The following is a 19536-nucleotide window of genomic DNA, read 5'->3' as shown; positions in this document are numbered from 1 at the left end:
ATTGGCTGTTACACACATTCCCTTTAGTGGAAAAATAACTACTCTAGCACTGGTTAAAAAAATAGGGCTGCATCGATTTAAGAATTTTTAATAAATTATCAAAAAAAGCTGGCAATTAACATAATAATCTGTTGTTTTTTCAGACATTTTATGGACCAAAAAAAGAGAAAATAAGCAACATCGACATATTATGAAACATGAAAATAATTGATAGTTGTCGCTCTACTGCAAAAAAAAAGGCGTGGGACCAAAAATTGATCCTTGAGAGTCACCACGATTTCACTTGAGGGCTGCAAACACTCATCGCTTTTTGATCGATTACTAAATTGTCACCTATTTTGATAATTCAGTGTAACAAATTTGTCTGGTTTAGGTGGAAATTCTCAGATTTTTCACCTTAAATTTACACAAATTTAAAGGTATTTTTTTTTACCATTTCATGGACCAATGTATCTTATAAATAATTAATAGTTACTGCCTACACTGCAAAGAAGCCTTTAAAAGAGTAAAAGGAGAAAGAGTTAAAAAGTGCAGGAGCACAAATCAAACTTTTAGCTGTTAGATGAATATTCATGAGGGCTGCAAAGACCAATCAATAACTAAATTAATCGTCACCTTTTTGATTTGATAATCAATTTGTTCAGTTTAAGTGTGTGTGATTTTTTTTTTTCAGCTTCTTAAATCTTTCTCTAGTTTCTTTGTTCCATAAAACAAAGAAATCATTCAAACTGAAGGTTTGGAAAACACTGATCAACATTTTATGGCCTAAATATTTAGTTTATTATTATTAGTAATAATAATAATAATAATAATAAGTTGCAGCCTGAAAATACTTGGTAATTGACATTAAAAACAAAGCTTTAAGCATTATGAATGTTACTGAGCCTGTAAACACGCAGAGCAGAGGGGGCGGGGCATCACGTCACAGCAAACACACTTTCATGTTTTTCTTTCCACTTTGTCCGAATTTCACGCTTTGATTTAATTCATTCTCCAAATCACGTCTAAGATAAGAGGATCATTTTATCTTTTAAATTAGATTGAAATGACTCTGACTGCCAATTCTTGCACTAAGTGTGGCTGAATTCCTCCGCTGTCTACAACCAAATACACACACACACGCACACAGGTCAGGTGTAGCACCAGTAAAAAAGAAGAATGTTTTCCATGTAGTTTTACAAAAACAACCGTGTTTGTGGTCTAATATTTGCACTGTTAATCTGTCAATCCAGAATCATCCAAATCTCATCGGAGCTTCCGATGTCGCATTTTTTTTAATGAAAAGAATTGTTAGTGTAATTTAACGTTCACTATGTTAAATTGTTTACGTCTGTATTCCATACGTTACTCCATGATCTGGTCACTGAGTCATTTCCGCTATGCAATTAGCTATGACAAGTGTAAACCTTTGCTGACTAAATCTGAGTCGGAATATTTCGGAATTACCGTACAAAAGTATCGCTAACTCAAAGGATTTATTGAGTCACATTGAAAGCTAATTGAGCTAATTGCTAGTATGCTAACATAATGCTAAACAAGTGCCATGTTGAAATACTATCATGTTAGCATAACTTTACAAGCACAAAAACGACGTACAGCCACGGTTAGTTTTTATGTATCGGAAGACAACTCAAATTAAATTTGGTGGCGCTAGTGTTTTGACCTCCACTCTGCTAGCTAACAATCAAAGTATAATTCTGCAACGTGTTTAATGTTGACTGTCGCTACAGGTTAAGTCCGATTTCTGAGTTCGGAAGGAGCAAAAGTATTGCAGAATCCAGAGAATAAACGTTATTTTTACTTTTTTACGCTAACATACAAAAAACAGATCACGGAAAAACGTGTTTATTTGTAGCAGCGTTTTCAAAAACACGTCGTACTGTAAGCACTTCAATTTGTCTTTGTCAAAATGACCAAAAACCAACAGCGCAACACTGATTTCTTACTTTTAAAAACGCAGCACTCATCGTCGCCATTGTTGTTTTTGACGACCATTAAAAAGAAAAATAATTCATTTATTCGTAGCTCTCAACGTCTTTGTTTACACCTAATCGTCAGTAAATGTTTGTAAAAAAAATCTCAGAGACAAAGACTCTTCCACGACTTCACGATCATCAAAGCCACAACGTTTTATTTAAATATTTTATGGAATAAATTAAAGTGTAACCTGAACGCCTCTTTGACTCTGCTTCGACTTCATTCTTTGTAAAAAAAAAATAAAGTTCTTTTTGAAATTTGAGTTCAGACTTTTCCGGCAGATTTCTTTGTTGTTGCTCGCAGCAGGAAATCAGCTTGGTTGTGTTTACCTTGATGTTCGTCTCTGGCAAACAATGAATCCTGGGATTTTGCTATGGAAGCCTGCAAAGTATCTCAGGCTAGCTCTTGTTCGCAGTCAATAAAAACATTTTTACGTGGTATTTTTATGTGCACACAAACATCGTAGCATCAAGAACTAAGGAGAAGAAGAAGAACTGCGACAGAAGTGTGATTTAAAGGTAAAAGTAGCAGCGTTAGTATGAGTGGCAGCCATCTTAGAATTCATCCCACGTCAGAAGCCCAAATTCGGGGGGGGAGGGGAGTGTCTCACCTCACAAATTCTGACTTACGACTAGAAATGGAACACACCATATGTTGGACCATGATTGCTTAGAGAAGGGAGAATGCATTTGTTGCTTTAGAAATTGCGCACTACAGCGTGCAAGTTGTAACTTTGCAACGATAACAAGCGCAGCCTGTGAAGGAGGCGGAGTCTGGATCGAGCCACTCCCGTCCCCCTTTAATTTAACCCCTTCTGTGTTGTCACAGTCAGGATTTGGCACACGTACTTCTCATTACCTAAACTCTTGGACCGTTTGCAATATCTGGAAAATTGGAAAACCATGGACTGGCGATCTGTCTAGGGTGTGACTCTGCCTTTCACCCTATGTCAGCTGAGATTGACACAGTGCCCCCCGCGTGACCTTCATGTGGAGGTAGAAGATGGATGGATGGATACTGGAAGGCAGAGAAATCGAGTATTGCGCTCATACACTTGTCATTACGGTAGCCCGGCCACATTCACACATGGATTCACGCAGAGATTACTCATAAATTTGACAGGCAGAGGTTTGCGTTCACACGCACAGCTTTTTTTTAACAGTTTCAGACTTCAGAGCATGTGTAAAAGTTGCTTAAATGTAGAAAAAAAAACAACAGATTAAAAATGTGTCGCAGCGGACATGATTTATTTAATCGTGATTCAACGAGCTGCACAATCTTCCCTCTGTGTTTTGTTTTTTTTTTTTAAAAAAAGGTTCCGTCAGCTCAGACACGACGGACACGCCCACATTTACGTCCATCACAGTCGTTAAAGTCTCTGACGCCATGAGAGCGAACGTCTGCAGCAGCGAGTGGCTGCGTTCACATTTCATCCAGGGCTTTTATTTTGAAACCTCAAACACCTGAAGCCTCACTGATTCAGTCAAAAAAAGAGGTTTGAGTCTGGACTCAACTCACAGACTGATGACAGTCACCAGGCTCCACCTCTTCCTTAAGTCCATTAAATTGTTACCTGCCATGATGATGAAGGTCCAGCTCAGTCGGAGACTTCCTGGTTCTCCAGGATTGGATCTGAGGACAGAGAAGGAACAAGTGAGCGCCCCCTGCTGCTGAGAACCAGCATGAGACAAGGAGGTAAACATGGCGTCCAAATCGGACACAAGGAAAAACAGATTTCAGCCTCTGAACAAAAGACTCACTTAATTGTAAACCACTCGCTCTCCCACACCAAAGCCCATAGAGGAAATCAGTGATTTTATCTCACGCGGACACAGGAGCTGCTGGTCTACTGCTGCCTCGTGTGGTCACTTTGTGTCACTCAGGTAAATCTGAACAAAGCCAAAATCACAAAGTAACGTGTGTGTGTGTGTTACCTGTCAGTGTGCTGCTGATGTTGGGAGGAGACACAATCAACACAGTGCCACCAGATGTTATTCCAGAATGCACCACTGGACTCTCGTCAGAGGGGGCGCTCATCTCCTGTAACACACACACACACGCAGTCATGTTAACATGTGTTTGTGTTAGTATTTAGATTACAGATCGCAGGTGTTCCTAATAAACTGGACAGGAAGTGTCATGGTCCATGTTTGTACCTTGTCAGTGAATCCATCCGTTATTGGCTCCTGCGTTTCCGTGACAATGGTCTCTGAACTCTCCAGGAGACTTGTGGCATCCAGGTGGTCTTCCTGGCCCCGCCCCTCCGCCTCTACGACCAGCTGCGACTGGCCGAGGGGGTCAGAGGAGGCGGAGTCGGAGCTGACTGTCTGGATGATGACGCCGTCGCTGGAGCAGAAGCCGTCCGTCTAAGGAGAGTCACGTGACCAGGGCTCCGTTAAAGGGACAGGTCGTAATTTTTTTGAAGTGTGGTTGACAAAGATTTAAGAGCTTAAGTCTACAATATCTTTAAGAACATGTTTCACGTCTTTATCTCATTGTCAGACAGACTTTTCCAACAGGAAACTGAAGTTTGTGAAAAGTGTGGGAGAGTAAGTATAACCTCACATAATACCACAACTACGATTTTAAAAGACAGATTTTTTTTTATTTAAAGTGGACATATTATACCCTATTTCCCCCATTAAAATAGTTCCCTGGTGTCCTAATGAACATGTTAGTGACATGCTTTGGTCAAAATACCATAAGGATGAAGCATAATAGTAGTTCAATAACCCTGCTAAACCCGCCCCTTTCAGAACGCTCGGTTTTCGTGCATGGTCCCTTTATATGCAAATGAGACACAGGCAAACACACACCCACTTCTTCCAGGGGGTTTCTGATTTGTCCTCTTTACAGCGATTTACAGCTCTATTCGTCTGTCCCTCCCTCCACTAGTTCTCTGACAATATCAACATGGCAGCATGCGCAGAAAACATCGAGAGTGCCGTCACAGGAAGAGACGTCCTACATAAGGATCGAGCCGAACACTGTCCAACTGTAAATCAGTTAAAAACACTTGGGAACAGCACCACCGATCGGTACCGCTGATCGCCAGCGGCACGCGGCGAGCTGAATAAACTGCTGCTGTATGTTACTGTATCAGACCGGTGACTGTGCTCCGGAGACCTCGCCACCGCTGATCGCCACCGCTGACCAGCTCCGGTGCTCCGGTGCTGTACCTAAGTATCCATGTGTCGGAGGTCTGTTCCTGTGACGGCACTCACACATACAGCGACAGTTTAGGCAGCTCGCTGATCGCCAGCGGCGAGGTCTCCGGAGCACAGTCACCGGTCTGATACAGCTGTCCCTATGCCCCTAACTGATTTTCACAGAGAGTGCAGGACCGCTGATCGCCACCGCTGATCGTCAGCGGCGAGCTGCATAAACTTTATGTGATTGTATCAGACTGAGTCTGTGCTCCGGTCATGGAGGACGTACTGAACAAATATGTTTAATTAGGACGTGTCAGAATGGTCAGTTATGAGCTCTATGTGACCTTTTCTTAACAATGTGTGTGTTTGTACGTCGGTGAAATACGTCCCCTGACTAAATACGGCAACCGCTGGCCGCAGTCTGATGCGAAGTGGTGCGAACACACAAACACACGTTTGCTGACTTTATCCGGCACATTAGCTTCATATATAAAATCCTCTGTAAAACACTGTGCTCCACTGTGCAGCCTCCAACAGCACACTTGTCCCTCCGCGTTGACATAATACCGCTCTTCCTCCCTCGCGTGCACTCTCGCAGGGACAAGGTGGAGCCAAGGTGGAGCTCGCGAGGTAAACTTACTGGTGGGGCGGTAACATTCGTGGTGAAATGCGCATGCTGCCGTCATAAGCGCAGGGAATTCAACATGGAGTGTTTTATCGCCTATACTTACACTAAGGGGGACCACGAAAAACATGACTGAGCATTCTTTTTCCACACTTTGGCGACTGATAGGGCCTCCAGAGTCCCAAATATAAGTATTGAAATGGTTAAAAAGTTGATTTTGCATAATATGTCCCCTTTAATATTTTGATTTTAACTTCAGTCTAGATTATGGATCATTAAATCCAGCAGAGGGCAGTAACGCGACATCACACACACGTGAACCTGCAGATTTACAAACTTTAGCCGTGAGTGAAACTGACCGACAGGCTGTGAAGGATGATGTGTTCGTGTGGCGACGGCGAGGAGCCCGTCGTCAAGGTTACCGTGCTGTTCCCGGACAAACTGAGCGGAAGGCCCTGATTGGACGTCGTCTGGAGGTAGTAGGTTCCCGGGGTGCCGGTGGGCTGGAGGTGGAAGGACTGAGAGGAGGAGGAAGAGACGGTTAAGGTTTAGGGTTAGTCAGTAACCGGTTATGGTTATGGTAAGTGTGTGTGTGTGTAGTGAAACTCACAGGGAGGATCTCAAATGTCTGTAGAGCTCCTGTGTTCAGAGTGATAGTCTCACTGTCACTGACTGATGCTGCTGAAGAGTCTGAGGCTGTGGCGTGCACACACGCACACACACACACACACATGCCAGATCAAACCAAAATGATTCCGTTTTCATGATTTCTTTGTTTCATGGAGCAAAGAAACCAGAAAATATTCAAATTAAAGAAGCTGAAAAATCACAGAAACTTGTTTTTAAGGTCCAGTTTGTAAACTTACTGGCAGAAATCAAATATATCACTGACACAGTATGTTTGTGAAAGTGTAACAACACTGTAAAACAAAGTTAGTTGGTTTTCGTCGCCTTAGAATAAGAATGTACTTCCAGCAAGGGTCTTGTACAATGGGGCAGCCATTTTGTGATGTGGAACAAGATAATTAGAGATGTCACTAACTATTACACACTTTAATTATTAAAAACACACACACACCAATTAGTCAATTAAAATAGTTGACAATACATTTACATCACAAACATGACACAGCACAAAAACACACAACACAAACATGACACAGCACAAAAAAACATATAACCCAAAAACACAACACAAACATGACACAGCACAAAAACACAACACAAACATGACACAGAACAAACACACAACCCAAAACACAGCACAAAAACACAACACAACCATGACACAGCACAAACACATACAACCCAAAAAAACAGCACAAACACATACAACCCAAAAACACAACACAAACATAACACAGCACAAATGTGACAGCACAAAAACAAACCATGACAACACAAAAGAAAACGACACCGAGTCTCACCCAGGTGTGTGATCTGCAGAGGGATCTGGACGGGGATCTGCAGCGCCGCCACAGAGCTGGGGGCGGGGCTACTGCCGCTGCTATCCTCCAATCGGGTGAGGCGGATCTGGAGCGAGGAGGAAGAGGAGGGGCTTCCCGGTCCAGATCCTGTCTGCTGGGACACCATCACCTCCTGGAGGCCTTTCAGCAGAACTGACACAAACACACGTGTCATGTTTTTGTTTCATGTGACATTTGAATAATCAGCCTCCTGTGCGTGTGCATGTGTGCATGTATGTGTCTGTGTGTGTGTGTGTACCAATAAAGGGGATGTCCTTGTGATTGGCCACTTGTCTCTTGATGCTCCACCACTTGGATCGCAGCCACTGCGGCGAGCGGACGCTGCTCCACCCTCCGGCCAGATCTTCCCACCTGATCTCGTTCTCGTCCTCCACCTCCAGCTCGGAAATCCTTCAACGCACCGTTTACACTTCTCTATCACTTCTATCTATAATATGTTCACGTCTTTATCTCACTGTTAAACAAACATTTAGTCACTCTCTCACACCAGAGTCCATAGAGAAAATCAGTGATTTTAGCTCATGGGGACACAGGAGCTGCTGGTGTACTGCTGCCTCGTGTGGTCACTTTGTGACACTGAGGTATATGTCAACGAAGGATTTTAAAAGCCAAATTAACAAAATATGACATATGAAGTTAGTGATGGAGGCAGCAGTGGGTCAACAACTCCTGTGTGCTGTGATGTTAAAATCACTGATTTTCTCTATAGGGTTTGGTGTGGGAGAGTGAGCGGTTTACAAACATCAGTTTGAGTCACAACAACAACAACATCACACCTGCGTACGAGGTTCAGGTCGTCCTCCTTCGTCCACTCCGTTCCGCCGCTCTGTTTCCAGTTCAGGTAGTTCAGCCATTTTGAGCGGCACTGCTTCTCTGAGCGTGTGCGCACCTGGTCGGCGACCGACGCCCAGGACACGCCTCCCGTGACGGCCGACCCCGGAGTCACGCCCGCCATCTCGTACACAACCTCGGCCAGACGTCGCTCCTCCTCCTCACTCCATTTACCTGCAGTCCAGTTTTAATTCAGATTATAAATAAAAACAGGAGGGTTTTAGATTTCAAAATAATTTACCAAGTGTTTAAGTGTTATTTATTAAATCTTAAACATTATTTACTTAATATCAAGTTGTTGACTATTCTCAGGATTTTGATAACTGATGATGAATCAGTTTTAGTGATTTAAAAAAAAAAAATTAAAACCAGTTTCTGTGATTGTTCAGTTTCTTAAATGTGAATATTTTCTGGTTTCTTTGCAACATATAACAAAGAAATCGTCATTTCCAGGGTTTGACAAACATTTTTCAACATTTTATGACAGTTTACGAACCAAACAACGATAAATAATCCACTCAGTCGAATCACTTATGAGAATAAAGATTAGTTGCAGCCCTAAGTTTAACTAACATCAAATAATTATCGACATTCTACACTTTATTAGAAGCTTAAGGACAAAACTAAGGATGAAACACCTGCAGCCGACCTGCAGTATCATCACAGGCCACTAGGAGGAGGCAGAGACCAGACTCTGAGAATCACAGTTTTAAATGACCACTATCCTTAACCATAATCAGTTAATGACCAACACTAACCTTAACCCTGACCACAATTCAAATCTTTGTCCTAAACTTAACCAGTTCCTCAGAAATGAGGTTCTGCCTCATTAGGACCAGGTTTTGGTCTCCACAAAGTCAGTATTTATGACAGAAGGTGTCCTAAAGAGGCAACAAATACAAAAACACACACACACCAAACCTAACCTAAACTAAACCTAACACTAGAACCAGGTCTTAACCCTTAAAAAAGCCCTTAAGTTAAGTTAAGTTAAGAGGACCAGAACACACACACGTTTGTGCAGCTACTCTTGTCAGGACTCCATTCGTGACTTCCATTCATTTAACCAGAATAAACAAAGTCTTATCACTAAACTTGACCATAACCAGTTAATAACTAACCCAAACCTAAACTTAACCACAATTCAAATTTCAGTTAATTTAATTTGTTTCTCAGAAATGACGTTCTGCCTCATTAGGACCAGGTTTTGGTCTCCGTGAGGACTGCTGGACACACACCTGTGTTGCAGGTGTCCTTCATGAGTCGACATCGGTCTTTAACAGAAGACGCGCTGCGACCCAGAGCCGCTCCGATCGTCGCCCAGTCGTTCCCGTGTTTCTGTCGCAACCTGACAAACAAACAAAAAAAACGATGTAAACAACAAACTAAAAAACACTTTATATAACGTTATTGTTGTTGTTTGTTTTCACTCACGATTTCAGCTTCTCTATTTCCTCAGGCGTGTACCTGAAGAGACAGAAATAAACAGATGAAAATCCACTCACAGGAAACTGTGTTTGTTTTCACGTCGTTCACGTCTTGTTCGCAGACTCACTTGCCGACATGGTTGCGGTTGTCGTACATTCTCAGGACGCGTCTGTACACGGCGAACAGCGGCCGGTTTAAACCCAACGCCACCGAGCGATAAAAGTCCTTTCTCTCCTCTTTGGACATTTCAAAGATTATTTCAGCCGGATCCTCGATGCCTCGCTCCTGAAACACACACACAGTGAAACACACACACAGTGAAACACACACACACACAGTGAAACACACACACTCACAGACGTACCTTGACGTATCGGTCGATGTTGCTCATCAGAACATCGATCTCCTCTTTAGACCACATTCCCTGCTTCCACTTATGACCTGAAACATTCAAATGAATAATCACACACACAAAGTCAGACAAAAACACACCTGCTGCCCCCTGGTGGTGAGGTAACAAGTCGTATCAGTGATAATCTCATCCTCTCATAATCCACGTACTGTACCTTTATTAGCCAGCGTGTCTTTGTCTTCTTTGGTGGTGAACCAGGCCTGACTGACAGGGGACACCTCTGTCTTCTGACTGGGCGACAGTGAGTCCTCGTCCTCCTGCAGAATCTGCACACACACACACACACACACAGGGAGTCGCCCCCTCATGGTGACTCATGAGAATGCAGCTTTCAGACACTTCTTTGTCACGTTCACTTACACACAGGGATGTGAGTTGGAGGCGGGGACAACAAGACTCACCTGTATCTGGGCCACGCCCTCTTCGGAGAGATCGCCCCCTGCTGTCGCCGTCATCGTCACCTCGAAGCCTTCGTCGTTCTCTGACACTGAAGACAAAGAAAGTTTGACTAAATTTAACTTTAAGTTTATTTATTCTTGTCCATAAGATAAACGTTATGTGTTTAAAACCTTATTTAAAACACAAATTGTCAATATCGTGTGTGTGTGCGTGGAAACAGTGATTCCCAAAGTCTGAGCTGGGCCCCCCTGTTGGCCTGTGGTGGTACTGCATGTTGGCCAAAACAGGTCATAAAATAAACAAATATAACTATATTCATAGTTGATTAATCTTTGGATTATATTTTTCGTAAAATGATTAAAAATGTCGATCAAACTCTGGAAATGATGTTTCTCAAAATGTCCAAAATTTCTTTGTCACACGGAGCAAAGAAAAATCACTGAAACTGGTTTTAATAATTTAAAAAAAAACAAGAAAACACATAATTTGATTATTTAGTAGCGTATGTGTGTGTGTTGTATTTGTTACCTCTTGAGGACCATTTTTTTCTATCATAAACACCTCATTTCTGGTTAAGTTTAGGACTAAGATTTGAATTGTGGTTAGGATTAGTGTGTGTGTGTCTTACTGGGTAAAGTGACCACAGAGAACTGAGGTGTGTCCGAGTCGTCCTGTTCGTCCGTAGAGAGGCGGAGCTTCTTCTCAAGAGGCTCCGAGTCTTCATCTACACACACACACACACACACACACACAGAGAAAGACTTCAATCAAAATATTCATTTCTACTAATTCCAGACAGATTTTGCTTCATTTTTAAGGAAATAAAAGTGTGTGTGTGTGTGTGTGTCGTCCCACCATTGTGAGGACAGTGCAGGATGATGCTTCCATCACTGTCCTGCGTGAGCGTGACAGACTTGACCGTTTCTAACGCTGCGGTCTCCTCGTCCTCGTCTGCACCTGAACTCATCCTGCACCTGCTGAAAAACACCATCAATTCATTCATTCATTAATTCATTCATCCACTCAACACAGAATCTGTCGGCCATCAATCTTCTCTCAATCAATTAATAATCCCTGCACTTTTAATCTCCCTCGTTCTTCATACATTTGCTGTGTTGTTGACAAGCTCCAAAACAATGTCACATTACCCTAAAAATCAAAATATGATAGTGGCACCGAGTCTGAATCACAATACAATCACAATACAAGTCAAAAATAATCACAAAATGATTTTTTAAAAACCATATAATGGAGCTGTAATTAGTTTAAAAACAATAATTATAGAAACATTCAACAGTAATTTCATTTTCAAATCCAATGCAGATCAATATACTGTAAGTGTATTAAAAGAAAACTAAAACTGTATTAAATCACATTTTAAGTCACAGATCATTTATTTTATGTATTAAATAAAATAAATCATATTCAACTGTCAGTGAAGAAGCTAAATACAGAAAGAAATTAGCAATTGATTATAAAAATAGTTGCAGATTATTATTTTTTACAAGTAATCATCTGATAAACTAAATACTCTCTGCATCTTTTAATTTTACTGACAGTTAAGTTAACATAAACATTAAACCTGAAATTATAGGTCTATTAATGTGTAAAAGCTCAAAAATAATGAGAAACTATTTTGTTTATGTCAATTTTCTCCTACCAAGGGAAGAGAATAAATGTGTGATTTATGTGAGGTGGTTGACCTTTAAATTAATGATAATTTTTTTTCACATTTTAATACATGTTTTTATTTAAATTGGAAGAGAATACCGTCATAGTTTCTTGGATAAATGTTCCATAAGTTACAGAGCTTAACCTTAACCGTTGTTATATGCTAAGAATATTAACTTATAAGATACTAAATGTATTTTCGTAAGAAGAAAACTTAATTTAAAGCCTTATTCCAGCAGAATCCCTTTCAAAACAACGTCAACATAACTCTTTGCCCCCAACATGTGCTTACGACTGTGACTCAAACTTTTATTAAGTAAAGAGATTATAAAAGTGTGTCGTGTTTAGTGGACAAATGTATGCATGCCGAACGTTAGTCTGAAGCCTATACAAATGGTGTTGGTTCAATTAGAAAATATTTGTGTAAAAGTGGCTGAGCAACAGACCAAAATGTGCAAAGTTGGCCTTTTTTCAAAGGGAGTTTCGTATCAAGGTCTCATTCAGCACAACCATCACCTACGCTAAAGCAAACAGCGGGGATTCAGCGCGTAAACTGGTTAAAAGCTACAAAAACGTCACTTTGTTTAAGTTAACTGTGTATTTATCACTGTCGTATGATTTCGTGTGGTTTTAACAAACAGGGGAGTCGCTGTAAGTGAAGCTCTGAGCACCCTGCTAACCGTTAGCATCCAGCGAGCTACTGCTGCTAAATGAGAGAAAAGTGTCCGCGGGCGCCATGTTCGTCAGTGGACAAGCTGAAGCTTGTGGCGTCTGTGTGGGAGCTTTTTTACGCTCTTCTGTAGCTTTATTTTCTCATTTTTGCGCTAATTTCTCCCCGCTCTGAGCTTCCTCCACTGCCACCACCGAACAGAAACTGAAATTTTACTTTTGATTCACGTACTTACTTCCTGTTTTTGGTCCGGGGACTTGCCAGTTACCAGGATGAAGCTAAAGTGCCAGGATGGAGGGTCGGCGGCCATTCGAGGGCCCGGCTTTGGGTTGCCAGGTAAGGCGGACTATCTGGGAAAACATAGTAGTACGTGTTCTGTGTACAAACAAACATAATATTTTATTTTACTAATGCTTTTATTTAATTTATTTACCGTGTTCTCATTTTACAGTTTGTTTGTTTGTTTTAACCGAGTATTAGGGCCACATGTAAAAATAAATTAAACATCATGAATTCTGAGATTAAAGGCAGAATTCCAAGATTAAAGAAAAAGTCAGGATTCTGAGGTTAAAATAGAATCCATGCTGTTTTATTTAAAAATAATAATAATAATTTACCTTTCTTTCAAAAAATCTTTTTACATGTGGCCCTAATACTCAGGTAAAACAAACAAACAAACAAACATATAACCTGTCCTTAACACAAATGAGTCTTAAATTAAACAACTTAAAATGTATTTTGTTATTAATCCGTTTTTATTATTTCAGTACCCTCATTTGAAAGGTTTCACACAAAGTGTACACATTGTAATGTTTTGTGAATTATCACTTCAACCCATGGAGTGGGAGTGACATACTGTTTTTGGTGACTCTGTGTGTCTGTCTGTTTGTTTGTTTGTTCTTGCACTTGTCAATATGACCAGCAGAGGCCACCAGAGGCTTGTTGCGTGAATGGGGTGAAGTGTGCCATCTCTGATTGCCTTGTTTGTAATGTTTTTTATCGCTAAACTCCAGTGTTGTGATATACATCAAATACTCAGTTTACGTGTAAGCCTCAGACCTGGCAACCACTGTTTCAGCCCTCAAAATCGGTCCGGGCAACAACATCGCCGTGTTATTTTATTTGCCTTTACTTCATTTAGACAAAATAGACACATATATAAACCATGTAAAACATGGAAAAATATTTTTAAAAAATTATTTTGATTTGAAAAAAAAAGGTTTTTTTTATATCAGTACACGATGCGTTATCTGTTAAGCCAGCATTGGTTCCGCTTGTCTTTTCTGCCGGACAAGAATCGGTGACGCACGGAATTTTCGAACTGCACACAAATCTAAACGACACATTTTTAACAAAACATTCGACTTGAGTTTCGACCGAATCATGGGCGAACAACCAGTGAGAGTGTGAGTTATATTCAATAATCACCAACCTCTGCTTTAATTACCTCACACCATATTCAGCTTCGGTGTTTTTGAACGTGTGACGGTTTTTATTTTGGTTTTTCTTCATCAGTGAGCGTTAAAACACACGCCGGAAAGCTTTTCATCAACATTAGATAGACAGAAACAGCGCTTTTCTTAACTCATGCAAGCGAATGTACGTGTGTCTGTCTGTCTGCGTGTGTGTGTCTGTCTGTCTGCGTGTGTGTGTGTGTCTGCGTCTGCGTCTGCGTGTGTGTGTGTTGGCAAAACTGATCCAACTTTATCATCAACACAAAAAGCAACGACGATCACCAAACCCCGTTCAATGTTTTTCTAATTTAAGGACGAGTTACCATCTACACGTGTTTAAATCATAAATATACGTGTTGCTGAAGCGTTGAAAGTATGAATAATGTTGGCTGAAAAATTCGGCATACATCTAGAACCGCAGTGATTGATTAATTGATGAACTGATCATTCGAGAAAATGACCAGATTAATAAATGTGGAAAATAATATTTCGGAGAAAACACTGAGCTGATCAATCACATTTCACACCACATAATATATGAAATAATCCGATTTTACATCTGTTTTCACATCATTACTGTAAATCGTCTTTAAAGGATTATTATTATAATAGATTTTTAGATGATTAGACGACATTTGCGTTGCTCGTGTCACGTGGTACAGTATTGACAGTTTAAAGCACTAACGTGTGTTTTTTTCCTCTCCCCTCAGTCTGGCGTGTGGAGACGTGGAAGGGAAGTTAAATGCTCTTTTCAATCGAGTTCAGACCATCCAGAAGAAGACGGGACAGTTTGACGTGAGACTGTTATTCTGAAATGTCTGTGTGATTAAATTAGTGAGAGAAAATTAATTTTTTTTTTGTTACCCAAAAAAATCTGTTCCCATGTGTTTTTAATTACTTGTTTTTGTTTAAAAACAAAACGGATAATAAAGGAGAATCCAAAAGGAAGATATTTATCGTTATATTTAAATAAAGTGATTTTAAATGAATGAATGAGTCAAAGTCCAGTGATAACATTGTGTTGTTTTGTCACAGCTGCTGTTGTGCGTTGGAGAGTTTTTCGGGACGTCGCCGGAGGCCGAGGCCGAGTGGCAGCAGTACAGGAGCGGAGCCAAGAAAGGTACGACTTAATGAACGTGTAGACGAGGCCACAGGAGGGCGCTGTCGTACACAGATCAGACTGTAAAAAATTACCCACAATCCTAGAAAACCTGGCTGATGTTAAAATGTGTTTATGAAAAAACACGACAGAAAGAAAGCTTCAAATAATGTTTGTTTTGCACAAAATGAAACCGTTCTTTACTGTGAAATAAATCAGGGAAATTCCCGCGTTCCGACGACAAATGGAACGCAATATAGTCCCGCCCCCTCGCCTGGATGCTCCAGACATTTCCCTGTGCTCCGTTCTTTATACACAAACGACTTGTTTACAGTTTACTCTGTGTGTGTGTGTGTGTGTGTGTCTGTGTGCGCGTGCGTGTGCCCAGTTCCCATCCACACCTACATCCTGGGAGCAGCGAGTCAGGAGACAGTGAAGAACTTCCCCGGCGCCGACGGCTGCGAGCTGGCTGAAAACATCACGTATCTGGGTGAAACTCTGCCGTTAACGTCGCATATACACACGTCAGTATGTTAAAGTTTGCGTTGTTGACGACTGTCTGTGTGTTTCAGGGCGCCGCGGCGTGTTCACCGGCGTGTCGGGGCTGCAGATCGCGTACGTCAGCGGCCGCGAGGCCTCGCAGGAGCCGGCGCCATCTCACTGCTTCACGGCCAAAGATCTGTCGGCTCTGGTGGAGTCGCTGACCAACAACGCCAAGTTCCGAGGGGTGGATGTCCTGCTGACGTCGCAGTGGCCCAGGGGGGTGTGGCTCTACGGCAACAACACGGTAACGCACAAGTACACAGGCGACGCAATTCCCGCTTTTCACACGGCGTGAAATTTGACCGTGTTTCTGTTGCAGGACGTGAACACGAAGTCGTGCGGGAGCGGCTCCATCGCCAACCTCGCTGACAAGCTGAAGCCGCGATACCACTTTGCTGCACTGGAGGGCGCTCACTACGAGAGGCTGCCGTACAGGCGAGAACACGCACGCTGAAACATGCAACTGAATCTTCTTTTGTTTGGAGGGATGATTCACGATGTTCCGCTCCGTTTGTTCCCGTCCTCAGGAACCATGTCGTTCTCCAGGAAAACGCTCAGCACGTCAGCCGCTTCATCGCCCTGGCAACCGTCAACAACCCCGCCAAGAAGAAGGTGTGTGTGTGTGTGTGTGTGTGTGTGTGAGTGATTAACACAAAAACAAATCACTATATTTTGTTTAACAGTGTTGTGCACCACCTGCTGGTTGACATGTGTAACTACTCGAGACAAAGACGTCTTTAAATGTGACAAATTCAGTGTTTCATCTGTGAGATGAACACATTATGTCTCACCCATTCATTTCCAACTCCTTCAATGAATAAACCGCTCGTAATTCATGTTTTTGATGGGATTAAAGTCAGATTAGCTCAGATTTAACTTTTGTTAAAACCACATTTTTATTAAAACAGGAAGTCACTTACTGTTTATTTCCTGTTCTTTTTTTCCTGACGCCACCAAACCTGCTTTGCATTTCTCACATTTTAAGCTTGTCTTCAGCGTCACGGTGACAGAGTGAGAGTTATGTGTTCATACTCCGGCTCAGTGGACACGTGACCTGCTGAAGGATAATTCGGCATAGATTTACTGATACATATATATATACTGTATGTGTACATGTGTAGTACTTGTACGCCTTCAACATCGTCCCCATGAAGTCCATGGATCCCTCAGAGCTGGTGAAGCAGCCGCAGGACGTTACAGAAAACCCTTACAGACGCTCCACCAAAGACAAGACGGACGCCACGAAGACAAGCTTCACCTCCACCGAGGACGAGGTTCACGCCATTTCTCTCCTTTTTTTAAAAAATGTTTTCAAATATTTGAAGTTTAAGTCTGTTTTTTCTGACCCTCTGAACGTCCTGTCGCCTGTCCAGGAGCCGGTCCGCCAGTTCTTCTTTGACCTGGGTAATAATCAAGGCGGCGGCGGCGGCGCCCCCAGAGGCCGCGGCAGGAGACGACATCCAGACGGAGACGGACCGGGACGAGAGCAGCACAGCAAACAGCCGCGTCGCCACCGTGAGTCCAAAGATCTGGCGAAAGAGAGACGCCACAGAACCCCATTTAAAAAGTTTGCGTTTTAACGCGTTCTTCATTGTCGCGGTGATCCAGTTGTAGTTTCCTGTGTAACCATGGAAACGCCGCAAACAGGAAGTGCAAACGGAGAATTCGGCTTCATTTTGAGGGGAAAAACAACAACAGAGGAAACGTGTTGTTCATGACGTGACTTTAAGTCAGACTGTGATTTCATAATAAACCCTTTAAATAAACCCTTAAGGTTCATTTCTGGTAGCAACGTTGCAAATGAACATTGTTACAGTGATTTAAAAAATGCTCTTAAAGGAGCTGTAGATGGTTTGTTTTTAACAGTTCTTCTTCTGTGTTTAATTGCGTGTAGCGCAGCCCTCTGGACCGTGCTGGTTCTGTTTGGCGAGTCCTCAGGTGGAGAAACATCTGGTCATCAGCATCGGGTCACACGTGAGTTCACCATCATTGATGCACACCGGACAGGTGGCGCTGTAGAGCTGCGTTATCCATGTGTTATCGTCGTGTCCTGTGACAGTGGTACCTGGCTCTGGCCAAAGGTGGACTGACGTCGCATCACCTGCTCGTGCTGCCCATCGGTCACCACCAGTCTGTGGTGGAGCTGAGTTCAGAGGTCGTCGAGGAGATGGAGAAGTTCAAGTGTGCGGTGAGGAGCTTCTACAAGAGCAGAGGAGAGCGCTGTGTGGTGTTTGAGAGGAACTACCGCAGCCAGCACCTGCAGCTACAGGTACACACACACACACAAGTGTAAACCTAGAAACTCTGAAAACCACCTTTGACCTTGTGACATTGTTCCCGGGTCAAAGGTCGTCCCGGTGCCACTGAGCCGCTGCACCACAGACGACATCAAGGAGGCGTTCATGGTCCAGGCTGAGGAGCAGCAGATGGAGCTGATGGAGATCCCAGAACACACTGACCTCAAACAGGTGTGCACACACACACACACACACACACACACACACACACGCATATATACTGATCCGTGTGTGTGTGTGTTCAGATTGCTCCTCCAGGGACACCGTACTTCTACGTGGAGTTGGACTCCGGGGAAAAACTCTTCTATCGCATCAGGAAACAGTTTCCTCTGCAGTTTGGAAGGTAAACACCAACAGTCACTGTTGGATTATGGGTAAATTTAAGAAAAAACAAACCAACAATCTATCTATAATCGCGAACTAACTCACCTGTCATTAAACCTCATTAAAAACTGAACCTGCCTGAGAATTGTGACGGTTTTATTTTTTCCTCTGCGTCACGCTGATGGCTAACGGTTCACGAGCAGGTCCACTGCGAATAATAGGTGCTAACGGCTAACAATAGCGACCTCTAGAGTTTATAGTGGTTTCTTGCAATCCCTGTTCAAAAGATATTGTACATTTTTATTATGTTTCACGTCACAGGGAGGTTCTGGCGAGTGAGGCCGTGCTGAACATCCCGACCCGGGCCGACTGGAAGGAGTGCAAACAGAGCCGCGAGGAGGAGGAGGAGAACTGCAAACTGATCCGGGACCAGTTTCAGCCGTTCGACTTCGCCTTAGACGAATAAACACGTGAACGATCGACGACGCCCAGAACTTTAACCTGGAAAGTCACGCGTGTTGTTGAGGGTCTGAACACACACACACACACACACACACACGTTCCCGTTTTACTCGCAGGCCGGAATTTCCGTTTTTACGAGGAAAGCGCTTCAGTTAGCGCTGCCCCCGGTGGTGGTTTTTATGTCGTCGATTTGTCTAAACACGTCAGTTATTTTACGTACAATTAGAAATCGTTTAGTTTAGAAGCGAGTTTGTTTTTAAGTCTCGTTTATCGCTAAAGTTGAACTGAAATTCAAAGTAAATAGAAAAGTTTGTTTTCTGCGAGCAGGAAGATGAACCTTTTTTTTTTCCCCCCTTTTTTGTAAATTCCTTCACAATAAAAGCTCTGCTCTGGATTTTTGACCCAAACAAACTTTTCTATGAACTTGTGCTCTTGTTTTTTAAAAATGTGTTTGTTTTGTCAATGAACTACGATTATTAAACTCTTATTTTGTTTCCAGTGTTGGATTATTTTCACTCTTTCATTGCTCAGTGTTTTTACGCGGATGGAGCGAACTTTTTTCCAAAGTTCAGGACGAACAAAAGCCATTTTGAATTTGGTTCAAAATGAACTTTTGTATGACTCGGGAGTAATGAGTCATCTCAGTGATTTGTTTGTTTTCATGCAGTACCTTCCTTCGCCACACGATGGCAGGCAGCTGCATAA

The 19536-nt window shown here is 42.4% G+C and overlaps 2 protein-coding genes across 5 annotated transcripts; one reads left to right on the top strand and one right to left on the bottom strand.

The window, feature by feature from the left end:
* Positions 1–3196: 3196 nt before the first annotated feature.
* Positions 3197–12975, bottom strand: dmtf1 (cyclin D binding myb-like transcription factor 1). 3 transcript variants are annotated; one of them, XM_044021791.1, is made up of 17 exons: positions 12884–12975; positions 11167–11288; positions 10940–11035; positions 10314–10399; positions 10067–10178; positions 9865–9941; positions 9628–9785; positions 9507–9539; positions 9311–9420; positions 8018–8246; positions 7480–7631; positions 7182–7373; positions 6365–6450; positions 6114–6272; positions 4134–4343; positions 3912–4017; positions 3197–3609 (listed from the first exon to the last, which is right to left on the bottom strand). In XM_044021791.1, exons 2-17 carry the CDS (start codon positions 11276–11278, stop codon positions 3575–3577), a joined length of 1953 nt encoding a protein of 650 aa, XP_043877726.1. In that variant the 5' UTR covers positions 11279–11288; positions 12884–12975; the 3' UTR covers positions 3197–3574. The 3 variants fall into 3 exon arrangements, with proteins under 3 accessions (XP_043877726.1, XP_043877725.1, XP_043877728.1); XM_044021790.1 differs by having other exon boundaries at positions 12888–12975; XM_044021793.1 differs by lacking the exon at positions 12884–12975 and adding an exon at positions 12663–12865.
* cwf19l1 (CWF19 like cell cycle control factor 1) lies at positions 12881–19325 on the top strand. 2 transcript variants are annotated; one of them, XM_044021795.1, is made up of 14 exons: positions 12881–12988; positions 14817–14901; positions 15142–15226; positions 15594–15695; positions 15778–15992; positions 16068–16183; positions 16276–16360; positions 16870–17022; positions 17122–17263; positions 17643–17722; positions 17808–18017; positions 18097–18216; positions 18291–18388; positions 18691–19325. In XM_044021795.1, exons 8-14 carry the CDS (start codon positions 16897–16899, stop codon positions 18833–18835), a joined length of 921 nt encoding a protein of 306 aa, XP_043877730.1. In that variant the 5' UTR covers positions 12881–12988; positions 14817–14901; positions 15142–15226; positions 15594–15695; positions 15778–15992; positions 16068–16183; positions 16276–16360; positions 16870–16896; the 3' UTR covers positions 18836–19325. The 2 variants fall into 2 exon arrangements, with proteins under 2 accessions (XP_043877730.1, XP_043877729.1); XM_044021794.1 differs by lacking the exon at positions 12881–12988 and adding an exon at positions 13928–14058.
* The last annotated feature ends 211 nt before the right edge of the window (positions 19326–19536 follow it).

Source organism: Solea senegalensis, linkage group LG3, assembly GCF_019176455.1.
Source record: "Solea senegalensis isolate Sse05_10M linkage group LG3, IFAPA_SoseM_1, whole genome shotgun sequence".
Classification (NCBI taxonomy): domain Eukaryota; kingdom Metazoa; phylum Chordata; class Actinopteri; order Pleuronectiformes; family Soleidae; genus Solea; species Solea senegalensis.
This window is presented reverse-complemented; position numbering and strand designations above follow the sequence as displayed.